Raw genomic sequence first — 23286 nt, forward strand, 5'->3', positions numbered from 1 at the left:
AAAAAATCAAAACAATTAAGTGAATAGCATTAAAGCATTATGAAAATTCTTAGCCAGTTGAATAAGACCATTAAGCAAAACCTATCAGCATTGCATTAGCAAGTCTTCTTTTCTTGGACCTAGGGAAAACATTTTAAGAAGCCTTCGAAGGGGGTAGTCTTCTGAGGACTCTACTTCTGGCACTTCTGACATAGCTTATTACAGTCAAAACCCTTGTTAATGAAGTTAAGCACTGATGTGAACCAAGCTTGCTAGTAAGATTTTAAAGTTAAACCTACAGGCACACCTCGTACACCATCAAAAGAATGAACACAGAAAACTGCTGAGTCCCATACAAGGCATACAACGTGAGAAAACATCCAATAAGGCATGACAACAATACACTGAAAAAAAAAAAAAAAAAGACTAAAAGAACACTTTGGTGCTCACCGTTATTTGCTTATACAAGTAGTTCCCATTATTCTTGCCAGGTTAATTTGCCAGTATCTTCCAAAAGCACTGTAAGCGACATGACTAAGAGCCACCTGCACTTTTACCATCGCCTGGCATAGAGCACAGCTTTTATTTAGAGAGAGACAGAGAGATTCAAGGACTAGCTCGTGTTCAAAGACGTACAGAGGAAGAGGACACCGCGCCCGGAGCCGGCTGACCGGCAGCGGAGCCCGTCGCGGGAGGGGTCTCCCTCCCTTTGCCAAGGGAAATCGCAGCAGGAGTTTCTCGGTACGTCCCGGAGGGCCGCTGTACCCGCCACAGGCCCGTCTCTGCGGAAGGGACCGGGCGCGCCGTCCGACCGCTAACGGCTCCCGCGGCCGCCCAGCGCCCCCCGCACGCGCGCGCGCACCGTTACCGCAGGGGCGCGAGCGGGATCAACGGTCGCACCACCACCGCCGCCGCCCCCCCCCCCGCCACTCACCTCCGCCAGCCACCGCAGGCCTAAGCAGCGCATGCGCGGCCCTCCCCCGCGCGGCAGGGGGGGGACGGGGGGCGACGCCCTCACCAAGGCGACCGCCGCGCCTTTTCCCGCGCTCGGCCGCGCGGCACGATGGGAGGCGGAACTCCCCTCCCCCTTCCTTTCTTTCCCTCCCTTCCCGCATCGCCGTGCACGCTGGGAAGTGTAGTCCGCGCTAGCCGGGGCTGCGGCGAGCGGCGGCGGCGGGCGCCATGCTGACCTCGCGGACGTTCCTGAAGCGCACGCGGGCGGGCGCGGTGGTGAAGGTGGTGCGCGAGCACTACCTGCGCGACGACATCCCCTGCGGCGCCGCCGCCTGCCACCTCTGCGGCGCCCGCCCCGCCGCCGCCGCCGCCGCCGGCCTCGAGGCGCGGCCCAGCGGCGCCGCCAGCTGCCTCTGCCCCGGCCCGCACTACCTCCTGCCGGACACCAACCTTCTCCTCCACCAGGTAAGCGGCTCCCGGCGCCGGTCCCCGCGGCGGCTGCCGCCTCCGTGAGGCGGTGGGCCCGGGCCTGCCCCCTGGGGAGCCGCCACCCCGGCTCTAGCCTTAACGAAACCCGCGTGGGTGAGAAGCAGCCCCCCCCTCTGCCGCCTGGCTGCGCCCTGGCAGAGGTGCGTGGAGGGGTAGTCAGGGTTCGTGTCCCCCCGCTGCTTTGCCCGCTGGTCCCTGAATTGGTGGTCTCTTCTTTCCCTGCCGTTGCTCAGGCAATGAGGAGGCTTCTAGCATCGCTAAGGACATCGTGGTTTTTAGTTCGTATTTTGTTATTCTGCTTTTTGCTGCCTGAACGATAAGAAAATACCTCCCCCCTTCCACCCCTCCGTCCCCCCCCCCTTTTTTTTTTTTTTGTCTGATATGGGTATTTAAAGTCAGGCAAGGAGAATGAATGGACTCCGAATCAGTGATCAGGATCTTCAAGTGATATATATCTTTTTTCTTTCTGTCAACCTAAACACTCCTGAATACTTTTTTTGTTCTTCAGAGACTGCTGTAGGCTTGGGTCCGCTATGGTGTTGATTTCAGGTGATGAGTAGAGCCTGAAGAATCATCCCATGTACAAAGCAACCACCCTGGGAGTATGGGATGAGCTTTTCTGTGCTATCTGTCATTAATTCCGCAAAGGCTTGAGTCTGTGCAGACAATAGAACTCAAGGCTGCGATGCAGTGAATTCCCAAGCTTGGTGTTTGACATTCATCTTTCTCCTACAGTGTCTGAATACATCTGTAGGAAGCAGAATTACCCTGTGCAGACGTTGGAGGCAGGAAGTAGTTCATGCTAGTAATGGTTACTTAGGATAGGTGCATGACACTCATATGTTCTGACACTTACCCATCCTAAAAGTTGTAAGTAAGGATTTTCTTCACAAAACAGCGAGTTCAGTGGTGTTTTCAACCTGTTGTTATCCATGGACTTCTTGTTTGTTGGCAAAGTGTGTATATGCTATGGAGCAGTCTGCAAATGAGAATATGACACGGTACGCTACCATGAACCAGGGCAGCGGGGATTAGGAAATCTTGGTAGGAGCAGGAGCAGGTTTTACCTGCCAGTTGGAACAGGAGTTGGAACAGTAAGACTTGGCCTAGTAATCTAGCTTGTCCAGAGAATAACATTGAATTTCTTGCCCTATAAATGTGGCTCTTAATCTTTTAGGTCATAGTATTCTCTTCTGGAACGTTAGAGGCAAAGAAGCTTGGCCTGGCATTACTTTTATTTCTTTTAGCCATGCCCTCCAATGCGTTATTGCCGTCTCTGTTTTTTGGAGTTGGTTTGATACAGTTCCTTGCCAAAAGCTCAGGAAATCAAGCACACATCTTTTCTCCAGACAAGGGCATGGAGTTTGGTATACGTTTGTCTTTATTACATGCCACAGCTGTTAGGAGCTACCAAAAAGAAGCGCTACCAAGAAGCGCTACCAAAAAGAAGCGCTCTTCCTCAGAAAATTGGGGCTCCGAAAGGGTAAAGAGCAGTGAATAGAATTCCAGTTAATGTGAGTACCTGGAAATGAAAATTGTGGCACAACAGTAGGATAATGTTTTTGGAGAACTTCAGCCTACAAGTGCAAAGGTGTGTCTGTGCTGGCTTTAAATAATATCTGACCACTGTGTTACTCATGAAGACAGACAGTGTTTGTATTCTGTTGGATTACTGTCAATTTGTGTATAGACGTGCTCTCTTTGCAGAGAGTATAATTTGCAACAACCCAGTTCATATGAACAAAATTTCTAACGTAGACAGTCTTTAATAAACTTGATTAGAGTCTTGCAGATGTTGGGGTTGCATTTGTGGGAGTCAGAGTGTGTCCTTATCTCACTGCAGCAAAATTCATGTCACCAGGAGGCAGGAGTACTTGAAGTTGGTTGTACACTTGAAAAATTTGCCTACCAGCAGAAAAAAGCTGCTTACTGTGCTCCTCAGTTTCTCATCAGTGAGAGGAAAAGGGCAAAGCAGTGCATTTCGTTATCCGTGTTAGCTTCTGTGTATTAAGAACCAAGAAAATATTTCCAGTCTAGTTATTGGATAGAAATAAACACAATTTTGATTCATTTCCATTTTGCTCCTCAGATTGATATACTTGAAGATCCTGTTATTAAAAATGTCATTGTGCTACAGACAGTTTTACAAGAAGTCAGGAATCGGAGTGCACCGGTATACAAGCGAGTTAGAGACATGATTGCGAACCCTGAGAAACATTTCTATTCCTTCACCAATGAACATCATCGGTAAGGTGTGGAATGGGGTATAATAACCATGTAAGTATGTACTAGCCATGTGCCAACGGCTAGTAAAGGAAACTGGGAAAGAAACTGGAAAATGTGAAACTAGGAAAATAAAATTAGGCTGAGACTTTTAAGGGATCCTATTGGGAAATACTTCCTTGATCCAGGTGCTTTTTCATTTTATAATTAACGTAGGCGTGTGTGTGTGTATACACACACATATAGTGTATACTTGTATATAGTAAAACAAATAACAAGGTTAGCAAAAATGTTTTATTGTTTAATTACAAACAGTCATCTACATGATGGTCCTAATCAAGGGCAAAAAAAAACCCTCAGTGAAAAAAAAATGACTGATAAGTCTTTTCCACGTTACTTCTCACTTTTCCAGTGCTATCAAAAATATTTAAATATTGGGAAACCAGCCCAGTCAGGAAATAGTATTGATTTGTTCTTTGGTTTTTGTTTTCTTTTTTTCTGTTTTTTAGCAACATTAGATTTCTCATCTACTTGACAATATTAGTTATTCAGGCTAAGCAGCTTCTGAGTCAGAAGACGACAAACGTTCTCTCACTTACGCTCCTAAGAGTATAAGAACAGTTATGCTGCATTATAAACCAGTGGGAAATTTTAAATGGTGAATGTCCACTTTTAAGCTGGTTAGCTTATAAGTGCAAAATATTTATAATAGCCTGTTATTGTTACTGTATTCAGCTGTTACAGCAGGCAAAAGCATTTCAGTGTTGGAAATAAATTTTTCAACTATTGCATTCAATATCCTTCTCAATTAGAAAATGAAAACATTAATTATGATTTGATCTAGGAGCCATCGGTCTGGGCCGAAAACCGTTGTAATCAATAATGGTTTTAGTAATTTTTGAACTAGGCCTGTAGCATAGCTTACTAAGCTACTTTTCTGAAAATAACGCTTAGTGCTGATTTTGAACTGTATGTGAGAAAGTGTACTTTCAGAAGTTATAATAGAAGACAGCTCTGAACCAGATCTGTGGAGTGCCTACGCATTTTGTAGCCAACAGAACAAGCTTTTCTTGGAGTCCCCTGTAGGAGTCATTCCAGTTGAGCACTTTGTTCTCCTCTGAGCTCTTTCCTTTTACGTGTATATTTTATTATGAAAAGGAGACTGAAATGCTGGATAAAATTTACAGACAAGATTGTTAACTTAAGCAATGGAGTAATGCCTTTCAATTTTATTGTCCCTTTTAAACATATCCCAATACTTTATTTAAACTTTGCCAGCTCAGTCTGTTGCAGGTTTCAAAAATCTAAAGTCAGAGTGACAGAAAGTTCTAAGGAATGAAGATGCAATTAATTTTAATTTATTTGTGCTCTCAGGTAGTTGCCACTGCAATTATATTTTAGTTCTACCTAACTGTTCAGTCATCAGTGAGAAGATTTTATTACAAATGAAGACATCTTCATTATTTTTCCTGACCCTCCTGTGTTTTGACCCTTCCTTGACCCGCAGAACGTTACACGTATTGTAAAAATTGGTACAACAGTGATTCTTGTGGCATCTCAGTCTTGTTTCAATATGAAAAGTTTTTGTAACTATTGATATATTGGGATTTTTGTGTGTGTGCGCGCTTTTTTTTTTCTTTCCAGAGAAACATACATAGAGCAACAGCAAGGCGAAACTTCTAATGACCGCAACGACCGAGCCATTCGGGTAGCAGTAAAATGGTACAATGAACACTTGAGGAAAATGAAAAATGAGGAGAAGATCCAAGTTATCTTTCTAACAAATGACAGGAATAATAAAGAAAAAGCTCTAGAGGAAGGGATAACTGCTTATACATGTAAGTAAAGTAGTGTATGTTTGTTTAATTTATTGCTGAGATATATCATCCCAGTAGTGTCTTTGTACCTAAATCATGTGCATCTCTTGCATAAATATTTGTGTGTGTGCTTTTATAGGTGAGGAGTATATAAAAAGCTTGATAGCTAATCCCGATCTTGTAGATCGTCTTGCTTGTATCTCTGATGAAGGGGTATGTTTTTATTTTTTTTATATATAAAAAAAATTAATGATAAATGGTTTGCAGCATAACTATTAGACTCTATATTATGGGGGCCTACTGGTATCAGTTCAGAAAGTGAAGACTCTGGACTTTATTACCAGTTTGACAGTTGAACTTTTTGACACCTAGAAAGAAAAAGAAAAATATTGCAGCTGTTTTTAAACTGCTTATATACCTATTAGCAGGTATCAGCCAGTTATTTTCAAAAAGCCAGGTGCTTTAGACAACTCTGAAATGAGGACAAAACAGTAACAATTGACTAAAAGTGTATAAGTGTTAGAGACAATTGAACTAAAATGAAAACTACAAAAATCTGGATTGCAAACCATTTAGATACTTGCTTTGTGTATGCTGTTTTGAAGCTTGTGTTAATTATTGTTTTTCAAAAGCATTTTCTGACTTTTATGGTCACTTAAGTTGATAGAAGTACAGGCTACTGCTCAAAAATTCGTTACTTCCTCTTCTGTTTTCTTGTGCATTGAATTTGACATAGCTAAGGTGTGTATTTTCATATAACACTGACATAGCAGAAAACTAACTCTATCAAAAAAACTGAAGATTTATTCCATCGGAGCTAATTTTAACAAAATGGTGTGGGATATGTAAGAGTGGGAAGAAAGTGGAGAGCTCAGCTGATCTTTTCGGTGGTTACTTGAACTTCATGTACCTTTAACTGATTGTCTGACTGCCTCCAAGGTTTAGTCACAGTATTGGAGTTTCATCATGTTTCATATGGCTGCTTATATTGTGTGCCATACTGTTTACTGTACTTCGCTATTACTGTAGACAGTATATCCAAATAAACATAAAAGTGTATGTCACTTATGCAGTATGTTTTTAAGCAACTCCAAGCAAACAAGAAAGAAAAGGAGTTCCCAGCATTGTCATGCTTCTGTGTTCTTTGTAATTTTATGCTTAATTAGAAAAATTACCTTGCTACTCAACAGTCGTTATTGTGGATATTAATTGCTACCCATAGTTGCAAATGTGAAGTTTGCTAGCTTGAGTTTCACGTTCATGAGCTGAGTTTTGGAATAATTACAAATGCAATGGACTGACAAACTGTATTTTTTATTTAAAGAAAGAAATAGAGAGTGGAAAAATATTTTTTCCAGAACATCTTCCTCTTAGCAAGTTACAGCAAGGAATAAAATCTGGTATTTACCTCCAAGGAACCTATAGGGCAAGCAGAGATAATTATCTTGAAGCTACTGTTTGGGTTCATGGAGATGCTGAAGAAAACAAAGAGGTGAGTTTTGCGTTTTGACTTCACGCTATGAACTTTGACTAACCTTAGTAGTGACTTAACCAAGAAATAAGTATATTTTATGTACGTTGTTGAAAATGAGCATTATAGTAGTTTTTCCTCTTCCATGTTTTTCTGCTATTACTTGTTTCCTTTGTGTGTGTTTGTTTGGATATTGACTACTGAAATATTTGATATACCCTTTTCAAAAAGAGAGCTTTCTTTAAAGGTGTACTTTGTGTTTTGATAAAATATTTGATAAATAAAAGCCAAATCTTAGTTGTCATGAGAAGTTTTTCAGTTGACCGGGATATAGCACTGTATATTTTATTTTTCAGTAGCTTTGAACTATATTGTGAGAGGCAGAAAAACAAGTTTGTAGGAGGATTTTCAGATGAACTGTGGCAAGCCCTTGGGGGTGCTCTTACATTTTTTGACCCCTTCTATTTTAACACCTGGGAATAAGTAGATAATGCTGTTCTCCTCCAAGCAGTCTAACCTTGCTTTCTGCTTGCTGTGGGTTCTCTGCCACCACTGTTATACAGACACCATTTTCAAGCTGCTCCCTGCCTCTTTCTGGTAGCTGGAGCAGAAAGTATTGCTCTCTGAAGTGTTCCTTTGGATCTCCATTTCTTTCACTCCTGTCTCCCAGCAGTCTGTGGAGGCCCCTAATCTGCAAAAATGGAAGGGCTGTCTGAATTTAAAGGGGGGGAAAAAAAGGGGAAATGTCTGGGGAAAACAATTGTTTTTATAGAGAAAATTTGAATCATGAAATAATATCATCAGTGCTGAAAGAAACCTAGGTAGAAGAAAAAATGCATCACAAACATGCCGTAAAATGTTCTTTAGCATGCAGAGCCTGTTGTGTGTGTGTTCTCATTTATTCTAGTGCTTTGATTTGTGTCTTTTGTTACTGTTGTCTTGAATGTTTGCATTTTTATCATTTATTTTGTTTTATTACGTTTCTTTCTAAAAAAAAATCCAGGTAATTATACAAGGACTTAAACATTTAAACCGAGCAGTTCATGAAGATGTTGTAGCTGTCGAGTTGTTGGCAAAAGACGAATGGGTAGCACCATCCTCAGTGGTCTTGCAAGATGACGGCCAGAATGAAGACGACATTGAAAATGAGGAGGAGAAAGAAAACATTGTATGAAATAAATAAGAGGCTTTTCGTTCTGTACTCTCTGTGCCTTTTTTCCCTATTACCTCTCTTCTGTGCAGTATGAGTAAGATTTCTTGTCACAGAAGAGAGATGTTCTATAGAGCTTGTTCAAAACTTTCAAACTTGGTAATTTTAACAAGAAAGATCAGTCTTAATGTTAATTTTTTTTAGTCAACTCTTATGCTGAAAGAAATCTGCAGTACCCTGAGAGTGTTGCTAGGCTTTAGATTTATACATTTTCTTTTATATTGATTCCTAAAAGCTATTGTGACCACAGATTCCACTCCTGCTTCCCCCCCCCCCCCCCCCCCCCCGGAACTTATTATACTCCTACAGTTGCATTAAATATGTGGCTATGTATAAAATATATGCTTCGGAATTCTGAGGGGGGATTAATCCATGCTATAAGTTCCCAAAATATTTTGTTAAACTACATTAACCCAAAAGTTCCTGAGTAGTAATCAAATAATAATGCGAAGCTATATGCTGATGTCCAGATTAGGATTTGCTGGATTAGGAGCAGATGTTATATCACAATGAGAATCTGCTTTTAAGGTGAATGCCTACATTTGGAACCAGTTGTAAAATATTCTTAGTTACTTGCAGTAATTATACGTAATGTGCATGTACACTCAGGTGTACCCTGTCCAACAAATATGTACGTTTCTTTCTCTTGCAAAAGCAATATAAATAGAGAGGCTCTTAAAGTACAGGAAGAATTGGTGAGAAAAGAAACTGCAGATAGTTAGAGGGTAACTAGAGACAGTACAGTAAGTTGTCATTTCTTCAGAGTCTTTTTCTGCCATTTTCTTCTCTGTTTTCCTCATGTCCACAAATGTAAAGGTTAAAAAATTAATAATAATATTATATACTACAAATATTAACAGTCATGCAAAGGACAGGGGGTGGGGAGGCATAGTTCTGCTTATGAAGTCATAATACACTTTATGGCATTTTAGCGATACAGAAAATGTTACCACTGTGGCTTGAGAAGTCTGCTCTAGTCAAACATGTTAACGTAATGAGTTCAAATACAGTTTTGTATTTTTAACTCCTTCTACTAGCTGAAGGCTTCTGTTAACAAGAACATGCTGAGACCTACAGGAAAAGTAGTGGGCATTATAAAGCGAAACTGGAGACCATTTTGTGGCATGCTTTCCAAATCGCAGATCAAAGAGGTAAGGCAATAATCAAGTAATAAATGCAGAATTCAGGGTTTTTTTTTTTTCATTAGAAATTATTTTTTCCTTTTTCTATCTATCAATAGGCAAGGCGGCATTTGTTTACACCAGCTGACCGCAGAATTCCTCGCATTCGAATAGAAACCAGACAAGCAGATATATTGGAAGGACAAAGAATAATTGTTGCTATTGATGGTTGGCCCAGGAATTCCAGGTATCCTAACGTAAGTTTCAGGGTTTTTTTTCCGAACTTATATTTATCTGATTTTTGTAAGGTGTTTGTTATTATTGGTAATGCTGAGTAACTTCAAAAAGGGTTGACACAAATTTTGATTTGAGTACAATTCTTTGGTGCAAATTAAGGAAGTCCTTGAATAATTTAGTTTACTCCTGCCTGCCCTCCCTCAAAATGGCTATGCTTTATCACACCTAGGAAGCTTGGTCCTTAAGTTCTGTAGTGAATATATATGTGCTAACTAAGGTAGTTTATTTAAACAAACTAGGGACTGCCTTGTTTTAGTCTGGATTCCTAGAAATGTGAGGCTTCTGCTCTGGCTCAGTCTGCTCATCCCCACACACTGATCAGCATGCTGGCAAGTAGTTTTAAACACACTGGCCAAACTCAGTTAAATTGCCAGTGGGGAAGATTTACAGAGGGTTAAGTTTTGTGTAAATAAATAGGAGGATAGAAGAGAAAACAAGGACACTAGTTTGTGTTGAATAATAATTAGGTTTTGAAGCGGCACCTATTGGCTAGTCTACAAGTGCGTAGCTTATATGAGTGAGAGCAGAGGTGTCTTTTGTGTATTTAGAGTTATGGAGGGAACTTGGAAGATATGGAAAAAATGTTAAGGCAAATGCAGCACTGCAGCAGGGAATGAGAGACATGAGGAAGGAATTAGAATTAACGTAGTATTGGGAGTGAGATGTGAGACACAACATAAATCCATAGAAAATTAGGCCTTGTTTGTTCTGCTGCTTATGGAATTCTTTTTTCCTGGAAAATCTGAATTATCACCTTTACAATTTTTGTAGTCTTATTTGTGGAGAGGTTAATACTATTCCAGAAAAAGAGCCAGTAGATTCTAGAGAGGGAAATACAACGTTCAGACTTTGAGTCAGTGAAACGTTTCAGATGGGAAAGTAACTGAAGAAGATGACTCCTACTGTGTAGTTTAATACAGTAATAACCTATGGGATAATCATCTCAAATATGTAATTATTTTTGAGCAGTCAAACAGTCTTGCTTGATATGCATATATGTTGTTTCTTAGGGTCATTTTGTAAAGAATTTAGGAAATGCTGGAGATAAAGAAACTGAAACGGAAGTTCTTCTACTTGAACATGATGTTCCCCATCAACCTTTCTCCCAGGCTGTCCTTAGTTTCCTACCAAAAATGCCATGGAGCATCACAGAAAAGGTAATGAAAATCATTTTTAAAATATTATAATAATTACTGTGCGCTGTTCTTCAAATAGAACTGTAGATTTTTATGACATTCCTGGTGATCCCTATGCAATATAAAATAAAGGAGAAATGTTTTCCAAAACCATTTTGTCTTAGGATGGGCTTTAGCCTGGTTTCCTATGGTAACAAGGCCTCCACAATTTTTTTTTTTCTGCCTAAAACTATCTTTGATAGGGATAGACATCTTAAGATAATAAAAATCTTACAGTTTTCGTAAAAAATTGATGTTTGGCAAAGGAGAGACAACATTTCAAACAATTGTAAGATCATCTCAGAGTTTTTCATCTTGCTAGGTAACTTATCTAACCAAATGTGGCAGTCCTCAGAACACCGAATGATAACATAGGAAGATGATAAGATATCCTCGTATAATCCAATAAAGTAATTAATCAAACAAAAGAAACTGTAAAAAAAAATCAGGGTTTGTTAAAATTGGTGTTTGCAGAATTGCTTGTTTTAAATGTTGTAAGTGAATTTCAAGTTATTCCCAGTAGGTTAAATATGGGAAATGGTTGCTTTAGAATGTGCAAAAAAATACTATCAGGGAATTTTCTTTGAGCCTGGAAACTGATGGAGGGATTTATCTTTTCTTATATTAGCTGTATAAACATCTAATACCCATCTGAGATCTTTTTGTTCCCATTATACAAAGGTAAATGCCTCCAAAGTGCAGTTCCTTTCAACTGTCCTAGACACGTAAGCCTTTGACAGCTCAAGTTCAAGTTGAGAGAAATTGCATTCTAAACAATTTATCTAACTGGACATCAGAGTTAAAATTTCTTGGTTTCTGGTCCTGCAGATTCTGAGATCAAGAAGAGATTGTGTTTTATTCAATTTCTCTTTCAGTTTTCTGTTAAATAAAACAAGTTTCAGTGCTCAGGATCTTAGTTGTAGTTTTTCCTATCGCTATCTGATTTGATCTTATAAATATGTAATAATATAAATTATATCCAAAAACTAAAAAGTTAGCATGCCTAAATTATTTAGTTGCTTCGGGCAATCTTATCCAATGCACCTTTTCCAAATGATAATTTTTACTTTGATATACAAGATGGTCTTAAACTTACTTTTTTCCTTTTTTAATTTCAGGATATGAAATACAGGGAGGACTTAAGGCAGCTGTGTGTTTGTAGTGTTGATCCTCCTGGCTGTACAGATATTGATGATGCCTTACACTGTAGAGAACTAGAAAATGGAAATCTAGAGGTATTTTGTTTTCTTATCAAACGAGTCGTTAATTATTTTTTCAAACATTGCAGCAGTGATTGTCGGAAATGACAGGAGCAAAGCTCCAGATATATTGTAAAAGAGTTAATGGTGTTAGCCCAGTTGTGAGATGGGAATAAAGAAAGGTAGTTGACTTGCATTAAACAAGTATCAAAGGTGAGAATTGAATCCATGTCTTCTAAATTCACCTTGCTTTCTGTCTATTTGGTATAAGGATGTGACATACTCAGCTAAAGCTGTAAATAAATTCTATGAACATGGACATCTACAGCTAGGATAAGGAATCACCAGAAGAAAGAGTGAAGCTACTGCTGTAATATGACTGCGGAAAAGAATGATTTAAAAACAGTTATGGATTTGTTTCACTCTTGAAATCCATAAAGTTTATTTTTCATAATTTGAAGTAGGTGTATTAACTGTACAGTTAATACACCCTGCGAGCCCTTAGGAATAAAAATGCTGGATTAAAAGGGAACAGAGAGATGTTTTGCTCTGATTTAGTTAGGTTTTCTTTGTGATAAACTAATTTGTAATTATAATAGCAGAGAATGCCAAAACTGAAGGGCTAGCAAACAGAGAGAAAGCAAAAAAAAAAAAAAAATTTGCAGTGTGCCTGGAAGGATATGAAGAGGTTAGTTGGGCCTGCAGGCAACATTGCTAATAAATGTAACTTCCCACTAAACATATGCATGCCTTATTGTGCATAATTGCTTCAACTATTCATTTTTTAATGTGAGTAAAATATAACTTAACTCTTCCTATATCTAAGTATAGGAGCTGCTGGAGATAACTGGGGATGGGTAAATTGGATTGTAAATAGAGATTTTTTAGAAAGCTTCCTTCATGTTGAGAGTGATTTTTTTTTTTTTTTGTATTTCTGTTTCATAAAATACATAATGTCAGGCCTTTTCTCTCTCTCTCTTTTGTCTTTTTTTTTTTTTTTTAAGGTTGGTGTACATATTGCAGATGTCAGTCATTTTATTCGACCAGGAAATGCTTTGGATGAGGAATCGGCAAAAAGAGGAACAACAGTCTATCTGTGTGAAAAAGTAATTGTTTTTTATATAAGGATTTTTGTAAAATAAAGAAGTTGGGTTTTTCCTTGCTTTTATTTTCATCTCTTGGGAGTACAGACATCTCCAGCCTAAAAACAGTAGAATCATTTGGGCTGCATTTAGTATGCATGCTGTTTTATCAGGCAGACTGCGCAGCAACAGGGAGAAATACTATTATTTTTTTAAAGACAGTATCTCTTAACTCCTATGCTTGAAGCATATATAACATGCAGTTCTGAAACTGGACTACTACTGTTTTACAGATCTGAAATTGCGAAAGGAAGTGATCTGGGTTTGCCTTTCCTTTCCACTGTTTTCTTCTTGTGATAGCTAAATCTCTCTTGTTGCCTATGATTTGTATACGTTTCAGCTGTACATTTAGTCCTGTTTAATATAACTTATTTCTCACAGACCGCAATTTTCTATGGGACTATCTTCACTAACACAGCTGATACATTTTCAGATTTCTGAAAGAAAAGTATTTATCCTAGTTTTCATGATGAAAAAAATCAATAATATTATTTCTGAACTTTTATTATGGTAAAAGTCATGAAATTATAATAAATAACTAGTCACACTTTTTATCCTTTATTTTGCAGAGAATTGATATGGTTCCAGAGTTACTTAGCTCCAACTTATGCTCTTTGAGATCTAATGTGGACAGGTATTTGTAAATGATCCGTACTCAGATTCTGACAAGAAACTTCAAATGTGTATATGTGGATTTTAATAGATTTTTCCTCTCATAGGCTTGCATTTTCATGTATATGGGAGATGAACCATAAGGCTGAAATTCTAAAAACCAGATTTACAAAGAGTGTTATTAATTCCAAGGTTAGTCACATTAATATTCTTATACTTCCAAAAATAAGCTGGACACCTCTTTACAAAAGCAGTGATCAACAGGCTTGATAGTAAGGCTTCCTCTATTTCTTTCTCTTTATTGATTGATTTATATTTTTTATTATTATATAAATAAATGCTATACATAATATTTATTATATTTATTATATTTATAATTAGAAAATGACTCTTAAATCCTAAAATATAGCAGATGTTTAAACGAACCAGACAGGATCAAAACATTCAAGGTTGTCATGTTTTTGTGGAGTTATTTTGCTATGACATTTAAGTATAAATGCGTTGACATACATTGGACATGGTCTGTATATTCCAGGTAGCCAGAATTTTTCGGTTAAAATCAGTGGAATCTATAAGTACTTAACATTTCTGAAAGTCAGACCTCAGACATATAAAATACCTTTATGATCAGCATAAGCACTGTAAATGCCTGCTATTTCTTAGTGTCTTGCATAGATCTGTCCCGTTTTGACCATTATTCTTTGAGAATGACATGCATTTAGGTGTTGAATGTAAAGCTTCATATTGTTGTGAACCAACTTTGAGAATGAACTGCAGTTTCTGCAAGACAGAAGAAGGCTCTTCTCTTGAGTATTCAATTATGCATGATGCTGTCTTTTTTTTCTCTTCAAGGCATCGCTCACGTATGCTGAAGCACAGATGAGAATTGATTCAGCCAGCATGAATGATGATGTTACTATCAGCTTACGTGGACTAAACAAATTAGCAAAAATTCTGAAGAAGAAAAGAATTGATAATGGGTAATCTATCCAGTGTCTTTTATTTCCTTTCTTTTCTGGCTATTTATTGCTGTCAAATGTTATAATGTTCTTTTGTGTCTATTTTCCAATAAAAATCTTTTGAAAGAAAAGTGTTTTGCCATTTCAGTTTGCATAAATATAGGTATCTTTAGGTTTCCCCCCCCTAAAATATAAACTGGGAATGCTAACTTTTCCTTCTTCTGGCAAAATGAATCAGCAGTATGGATCTCATGCAGTCACTATAAAAACAACTAGAGGAGTAGCATTTTAAATGTGAGAATTTAGCTAACTATGATGTGTGCTAAAACCTTAGTTTTTTCTAATTTGAACACTAAGTTCATCTCTTTATTTAAATTTCTGCTAATTTTAAATTACATTTTCATATCAAACCCTGATGTTGTGCACAGGCCTGCAACCTAGCTGCCACTTCTGCTTTGTTGTAATTCATCGTAATTCCACTTACTGTCTTCCAGAGCTTTAACACTTTCCTCACCGGAAGTTCGTTTCCACATGGACAGTGAAACTCATGATCCCATTGATCTACAAACTAAGGAGCTTAAGTATGCCTTTTTATTTTCCTCAGCTGGTTAATTTGGGGCAGGCAGAGGGGAAGGGGTGTTTGACTAGCAGCTTTGCACTTAAGGGTGTACAAAGCTTATAAAATAGTGCAGGATAATAATCCTAGAAAAGTCAGTCCTGTGCATTTTACACAATTTATGAATTATATAAACTGGTAAAATCTCTTATATCACAACTGTGATACAACTTAACTGTGTGCTTCATTTAGGAACTTAAGTCTTTACTACTGATTTAATGGAGCACTAGGTTCCGAACTGTTGCCATCCCACCGAGTTTTCTCTGATGCTCTTCTAATGTTATTAACAAAGGAGAGGAAGTAGAATCTGGCGTCGTGGAGCATAGAAACCGTAAGAACAACAGAGCACTGAACTGTGCATGTGCAGAGCGATAACAATGTTATAAAGGACTTCTGGAAAGGAAGCTACTGATTCAAATTTTTGGAAGTTAGATACTTATTTTCTCTCAGTACTACTCAGTTTCTGTGCCAAAATCTACCCTCTGTTACCTGTACTTTCATAACTTTAAGGTGTGCAACATAGTGCTTTTAAACTTAACATGCTTAATATTGCAACAGTACTATTAAATCACTTAAGCAGAAATAAACAGGCTTATCTGATGGTCTCTTTGGAGATAGCAATGACATTTTAAAGAGCACTTCAATATAATTTGTGATTCTTTTTTTAGAGTATTTCTTTGCATTTTTTTCTTCTGCCTCTCAGTATTTGAAACTTAGTAAATATTTAAGTTATATTTTTATGCTTAAAAATTTTTGCCTACTTCTACTGTATAAAAAGTTCAAAGACACTAGTTTACTGTTTATAATATGGTCAAGATGGTGAAATGTTTCTTCATTAGGCACTCAAAGCAAATATATAATTTAATGCTTTTCTAACAACGCGAAATATTTTCTGTTAATAGAGAAACAAATTCGATGGTTGAAGAGTTCATGTTGCTTGCCAATATCTCTGTAGCGCAAAAAATATATGATGAGTTCTCAGAGTTTGCCTTGCTCCGAAAACATCCTGCTCCTCCCCCATCAAATTATGACATGCTTGTGAAGGCAGCAAAGTCTAAGGCAAGTTTTTACTATACTAATGAAGTGAATTAATTATGAAAAGCTGTGTTTTCTTTCGGATTGGCCCCCTTCCAAAGAGTGACTGTTGGAAAGTATCATTTTTAAAGTGCATCTGCTATATTTTGAGATTGCTGGTACTTGCAGCAAGTAAGCATCTGTATCTTCAGATGCAAGGCTCAGTCTTGTGCTTTTTAAAGACCCTTTCTCAGGTAAAGGAAACAAACACTCTTTGAATCTTTTGTATTGTAACTATTGTGTGCTGTGAAAAGTTTCTCCTCTCCAAGCCAGATGTGCTTTATAAACCTCTTTTTGGGTTTGGTTCTGTAAACACTATTGATCTACTTAAAAACTGGTCAGTCACATCAAATAATGTCTCTGTTAAATTCAGGAAGTAAGAAAATGTGTTCAGATGTGTTTACAGTTTCCATCCTCTCTTTAGATCAGCTGGAAGTTGTTGTAGCCTGAAAAAAATCTGATTTAATTACAAAGCCTGAAATGGAAAATGATTTTTCCAATTTCAGGATTTTTCTATCTGAGATTGTTTGTGGTCCCCATTCGAGCTAAACTTTTAGAGCAGGTTAATGATCATGCATTAAAAATTCCTTTCCCTGAAACTGTCCCCCACCACCCCTACTTTTTTTTCCCCTAGGTACAAGAGAGAAACTCCCAAATTTTACCACTGTAATATTTTAGATGAGCAAAACCTAGCCCATTTCACTTCCCCCTCCTACATAACTGGAATAATAATTTCATTTCTAATCTGAAAATGATTTTAAAGTACTGTTTTTCTTAGAAGCCTAAATTCCTCTTCAAGAAAAGGTCCTTTTAATAAAGTTGCTCTTAACTACTCTTCACATGACAGAACCAACACATTTGGGGGGGGGGGGTAATATGGTATATTTTGTTATGCTTTATTGGTAAACATTCAGTAATTTTGCCATAATAAAAACATACTTTGATCTGTAGATCAGTCTTTTGTTATCAGTGGTGTACATGAAGGAAAGAACTTTCTGGTGATGAAACTGACTCTGGGACTAGAAACTAAAAATGCGGTGTTTTTTTATTTTCACACTATCTATACTAAAGCTAAAGGAAATAATAAACTTGTTAATATTAGCATAAAGTGATTCTTAGTTCTAAACTGTTGCCTTCTCAGAGTTCCTTATTAACTTAACCTTCTACTGTTTGTGCAGAGCACTAAGGAAAATGAGGGAGAGGTATGTGCATGGATTTGGAGTTTTTTGTTTGTTTTTTTATAATGGTATTCCATTAGGTTGTCTATGCTTCATAATTTATCTGGTATGCTACCTGTGCTAACTGCCACGATCAACAAGGATTTAGCTGTTGTATTGCTGCTTATACTCTGTTAATATTTGCCAGTAATGCCTCTTTTTTTTTTTTTTTTTATCTTCCCTGCAGAATTTGGAAATTAAGACAGATTCGGCAAAGGCACTAGCTGAGTCTTTAGACAGAGCTGAGTCTCCTACTTTCCCGTATCTAAATACACTGTTGCGAATTTTGACCACTCGATGCATGATGCAAGCTGTTTATTTCTGTTCTGGAATGGATACTGATTTTCATCACTATGGTTTAGCATCACCTATTTATACACACTTTACCTCACCCATTAGAAGGTACTTTTATTTTACAAAAGTTTCAGAGGATGAAAGAGAAGGTGATTTATATGTGAAGAAATACTATTTTAAACTATGTTGTTTTCCATTTCAAAAGAAATGCTGTTTCTGTTCAGTTATTTTACATAAGGTCTTCAGTTTTGGATAGGAAAAGCAATAGCTTACGTGGTGATCTGTCTTCATTTAACTCTTTCTATACTCTTAGGTTCATTGTAGACTATTGCTGATAAAGGTCTGATGAAGATAAAAAAAAAAAAAAGACTCACAAGTTAGGGATGTATCGGTCATTCATTTTTAACATATATATCTCTGGCACAGAAGTGCCTTTTGGACCATTTAGGATTAAATAAGTCAGCAAGCGACTGAGTCAGAATTTGGCCAGTGATTTTCAGGTGGGAGCTGTGTTGCAAAATATTATCATGTAAATTTTTAAGGAGACTGCATTTTACAGATTAAAGCAATGTTAATTTAAAACTTACTACTTCCCTGAGCTATTGTAAGCAATTTCAGTATAAGTATACATATTAAGGTGCCTCTTTAAAAATTGGTTAATTTTTACTTTTTTTTTTTGAAACCAAGAAATAGCTAAGTTTTAAATAAAATAATTGTCATTATATTTTGTTCCTTAAAAACATTTCAAGTGAAACCTCTTATGTAGAATGACATTCCTATGCAATAGGTATGGGTAACTTGTGGAGCTTCTAGGTGTCCTGATACAGTAAATTTCTGTTGCTAACAAACAGATGCATTCAAAAGTTCCTGGCTAAAATTCTAATAAAAGCTACCTACCAGGAAAATTAAGTGCAATTATGCTTTGAAGATCAATGGTACGGAAGTACTATTCTACACTGAAGTCGCTTAGTTCATGCGAAAGCGAGGATGGAGTGGCTCAATCTGCCGTGGTGAAACATCATTCTTGAGTCCAAAAATCAAGCTTTGTTTCATCTCTGTAAACCTTCAACAATACAGGCTTTATTGGTAGAACATTGCAAAGAATTTCTATTAGACGAACAAGAAAGCAGTACCGTCCATTTTGCCTCAGTGCAGTATATCCTTGAGCAACAAAGAGAATGTGATCTTGAATTAATACAGAAAGTTAGCAGCAGACTATCTGAATTATAAAGGCTTTTTGGTCTATACCATCTATAAAAACTAAATAATGTTCAGGTTTTGTGTGTGTTTTGTTTTTTTTTTAAGCAAAAAGCATTTTGATGTGTCATCAATCACTTACTTAATCTTGTTTTTGCAGGTATGCTGACATTATAGTACATCGGCTTTTGGCAGTGGCTATAGGAGCAGACAGTACATACCCAGAACTTACAGATAAACATAAACTAGCAGATCTCTGTAAAAATCTCAATTACCGACATAAAATGGCTCAGTATGCACAAAGAGCATCTGTCGCATTCCATACACAAGTAAGTAGTTCTGAGATGTGAGGATTAACTGGGGAAAACTAATGTTATTTTTAAAGGAACAGAGGGTAATATTGAATCATAGCAATTGTGTTGGGTGCTGTATGGCAATAACAAATCAAGTGTGCAGAAATGATTAAGAACATGAGTGCTGTTTCTTTGAGGAAAAAAGCTTCAAATTTGCAGTGCTAGTCCTTGAAAAAAATAAGCATAATGGCAGCTTTAGAACTGTGTACTTTTTGTGCTTTTTGTAAATATAATAAATGCTTAGTGCTACAATGGTATTATTAAAAAAGCTTATAGAATTCTTTGAATCCGCTTTAATATACGTTTTGTAACGATCACTACATACCATTTTATACTTGCTCATGAATGTTTTACTTTCATAAGCCAAAATATTTGTAACTGTAGCAGAGTGTTCTAGGGTTTTTCTAATATATTACTTTTGTTATAGCTGTTCTTCAAAACCAAAGGAGTTGTGAACGAAGATGCATATATATTATTTGTAAGAAAGAATGCAATTGTGGTCCTGATTCCTAAGTATGGGTTAGAAGGAACAGTCTTTTTTGAAGAAAAAGATAAACCAAAACCAAGACTTGATTACAACAATGAGGTATGCTTTATAAAGTTTGTTCCTAATTACCTTTATTTTTTGATTTGATAATAAAAAAAAAATCTGTTTGTTCTACCTAGATTTGGAGAATAGTGAAGTCATCTGTAAATGCAAGTTTATTAAATGAATCTGTACTGCCACCATGGTCATCTTTATAAGCCAGTTGAAATAAAAGAGGGTTTTAAAAGAAGAATGGGTTTCTGTAATAGGTACTGATACCTAACTATCTGAACAAGCACTGCAAAATCACATATACTATGTACCAGGACACACTGGACATTCATGACCATAATTTTTCTTAATTTTTATCAGCATGTAACATTAAATTAGTATTTTTATGCAGAATTTTTACATACAAGTAAGATGCACTATAAGTTGTAAGTATTTATAAAAAGTCTGAACTTTTAGGTACCATCACTTACTGTGGAAGACACAACATTCCATGTATTTGACAAAGTTAAAGTGAACATTATGTTAGATGCTTCCAACATCCAACATCAGAAAATTCACATGGTATTGGTAGAACCGAAGGTAAGGCACGAGTTTTGTGACGCATTGAAATATATTACCCTTCAGTATTTGTACAGTACAACTGAAGATTTACCTTAAATTTATTTTTAGCAGCAGAATGTAGCAATTGCTTAATCTCTACTCTCGGCAAAACCCAGATCTGCTTTCACTGACTCTTTAAAAGAATAAAGGGTTCTAAATTAAATTTCACTTCTGGGCCCATCAGGTATGTTTCCAGTGATGGGAAAAAACAGATGATTTGCTAAAGATTCGCTGAAGATCAGTTTTGAATTTCACAGTTCTATTACTTTTTGCAGTTAAAAAAAATTCAGTAGGAATTTTTTTTTTAGTTCTAGTAAATTACTGTCCAACTGCGATGGTAACTCAGAGGGCACCTTTTTATTTCAAGTTTTTCCAGTTTCTACTGAATCTACATCCCTTTTTCCTATGCAGTGTCCTCAGCTACACACTGAGGCTCTGACCGGTCCTGTGCTTGATACTAGCAGAACTTCAGAAAACGCTGCAATAGAGACTTTTAATTTAACAATCTGCGTTTTGCTTTTAAGGCCTCTTTTCACATCTCTCTCATTCCACAGCTACCACTTCCTTGTAAGCACTTGCTAAGGCATGGCAAACAACCGAAAAGCACTGTGCAATCCTTCTATATACTTGATGCAAAAGAAGTGTGAGCAATAAATTAATAGGGAGGGGTGCTGCTTGTTGTACAGAACTCTACCTTTTTTCCTAGGTTTCACTTCAATTTAGTGTTCGAGCTGTGATTGATAGTTTTTTATGATGGCAGACCCCTTTTTCTGGATGACTGCTATAAGAATTTGCTGATGTTGATGTGGTCTTTGAATTTACTTGTACAGACCTTATAAAAGTTTTATCAGGATACCTCAAACTAATTTTTAAGACATAGTATAAGATAAAATTCTGATTTAACTTTTCTGACTTAATTCTGTTTTCCTGTAGATAATAACAAAGGACGTGCCTGCAAATCCAACTACAGAGACAAGTGTCAGTAATGAACCAGAGAAAAAGAAAAAGAAATTACAAAAATAGCTGGATAGAATAGCTAATAAAGAGTCACACACGAATTGTTTGTATTTACATATTTTTCCTGATGGACAAACTGCTAGAAACAGATTTTATGTTTACTTTTAAATACATATTGTAATAATTTGTGGAACTGCTTTTTAAAAATATTTTTTACTAAAACATGTATGTATGCAAGAGCACAGTTGTTTTCAAATCAAGATGTCTAGTTTGTCTTATGGTGAAAATAAATATCCTATAAAGTGAAGGAACACTCCCAGTATGTTGTGTGTGGTGGTTTTTTTGTTTGTTTGTTTGTTTTTAATCTGGCATTAAGGACCTGTATGAGCTATAACAACATAGATTCTTTTTTTTGAATACAGCACTGTAGCAACTGGGTATTTCTCAACATCAGTTTCACAGAAGCTTCCACTACTGGTGAAAGACATTGTTTATTGTATTCAGGGGAACCTATTTAGCTTAGTAGCAAGCAACAACCTGAGTTATGTTCTTTAAAAGTAAGCTCAAAGAATTATTGCTGCAGGTGCCTGAATAGTCAGTCACAATTTTCAGCTGGGTACATCACCACAATTAGCAAGTTCTCCTCTTTGTAAAATGTTGGACACTTAGCAGCAAACACTGTAGCTAAACAAAAAATAAAAAAAAAAACTCTTCTGTCTTCACTGCATTCTTTTAAGAAAGCCAGTAATAAGCACAACTATTAATTTCAGTTCTGAGGTGCTAAAGAAGAGAGAACAGAATTTGCTCTTGGAACGATATATTCCATAAATTTATTCTAGCTTCTAAGAAAGTCTTCTCTTACATCAGATTAACTGTGTGTGTGCATGCACACAGTGTGCAGGTGAAGAGATAAATCATTCCGTAAGTAAGTGTGGTAGTTTTTGTCCTAGAACTTCAGACAATTTAAGATTGTTGCTTAGACACAAACTGCCTTAATGAAGTTGGTAGTTTCTACCCTTATATTTAAGCACACACAGGTAAAGCTTTGATGATGATTTCAACCTATGTTGCCAAGACACTGGTTGCACTTCACTACTTAGAATTTCCCAAAAAACAAAGGTTCTGTGCCTTGGTGGACTGCATTGTTAAAGTCAAGCTAGTCATAAAACAGATTTTATGTGCAGTGAGGTGAGGACTAAAGTAATTTAAGAGTGCTCCTAGACATAGCATTCAAGTCCCACCACAGTGACTTGGGAGACCAAGCTGTCTTCAAGGTAGCAGCTACTCAGTTCTGAAAGTTCATTTCAGCTAACTATCCTCCAAATTGCTTAGAATTATAACAGTTTTTATTATAGCTTCAGCACCACAGACCAACTCATCTGCTAGTGCCAATTCCTGGCTCACACTGCTAAAAAAATAACAAACGGCAATCCCAGATATTACAGATTTTCACCAAAATCTTAATAAAAAATAACTCATGAACTTCTACACTAGTAACTCACTCCTCAGTGGTTTCTTTAATCAATGGCTCAAAGATGATCAATATATGGTTGCCACTTGGCAACATTTACTCAGTTCACTAACTGCTGTCATTACAAAGAATTTGATCAGATTTATAAAGTAGGTCTTTATAAAGGCATCAAAAGGAGACAATTAACATGTTTAACTGATTGCAATAGAAAAAACACACCCTATGAAAGATGCTTTTGAATCCTGGCACCATTATCCTAAAAGGCTTATTCTGACACTTAAAAACTAGTTTTAAGAAAAATGTATGGAGCACTGTATGTAT

The 23286-nt window shown here is 37.0% G+C and overlaps 2 protein-coding genes across 14 annotated transcripts in view; one reads left to right on the plus strand and one right to left on the minus strand.

Moving 5' to 3' along the window:
• Positions 1 to 1039, minus strand: part of PIBF1 (progesterone immunomodulatory binding factor 1) — a 127467-nt gene extending 126428 nt beyond the window's left edge. For 5 of the 12 annotated variants that reach the window (XR_011138584.1, XM_068929658.1, XM_009680162.2 and 2 more), the window contains exon 1: positions 430 to 911. The gene's annotated coding sequence lies outside the window, so the exon portion shown is untranslated. The other 7 variants (XR_011138583.1, XM_068929654.1, XM_068929659.1 and 4 more) reach the window with 5 other exon arrangements.
• Positions 1030 to 21815, plus strand: DIS3 (DIS3 homolog, exosome endoribonuclease and 3'-5' exoribonuclease). 2 transcript variants are annotated; one of them, XM_068929651.1, is made up of 21 exons: positions 1030 to 1398; positions 3512 to 3669; positions 5290 to 5483; positions 5602 to 5675; positions 6787 to 6954; positions 7937 to 8101; positions 9181 to 9294; positions 9384 to 9521; positions 10572 to 10718; positions 11855 to 11971; positions 12940 to 13041; positions 13647 to 13711; positions 13797 to 13881; positions 14542 to 14669; positions 15143 to 15229; positions 16167 to 16323; positions 17743 to 17957; positions 19207 to 19375; positions 19827 to 19985; positions 20394 to 20516; positions 21471 to 21815. In XM_068929651.1, exons 1-21 carry the CDS (start codon positions 1162 to 1164, stop codon positions 21558 to 21560), a joined length of 2892 nt encoding a protein of 963 aa, XP_068785752.1. In that variant the 5' UTR covers positions 1030 to 1161; the 3' UTR covers positions 21561 to 21815. The 2 variants fall into 2 exon arrangements, with proteins under 2 accessions (XP_068785752.1, XP_068785754.1); XM_068929653.1 differs by having other exon boundaries at positions 1139 to 1398; positions 3512 to 3699.
• Positions 21816 to 23286: the final 1471 nt, after the last annotated feature.

This window comes from Struthio camelus, chromosome 1 (assembly GCF_040807025.1).
Source record: "Struthio camelus isolate bStrCam1 chromosome 1, bStrCam1.hap1, whole genome shotgun sequence".
Taxonomy (NCBI): domain Eukaryota; kingdom Metazoa; phylum Chordata; class Aves; order Struthioniformes; family Struthionidae; genus Struthio; species Struthio camelus.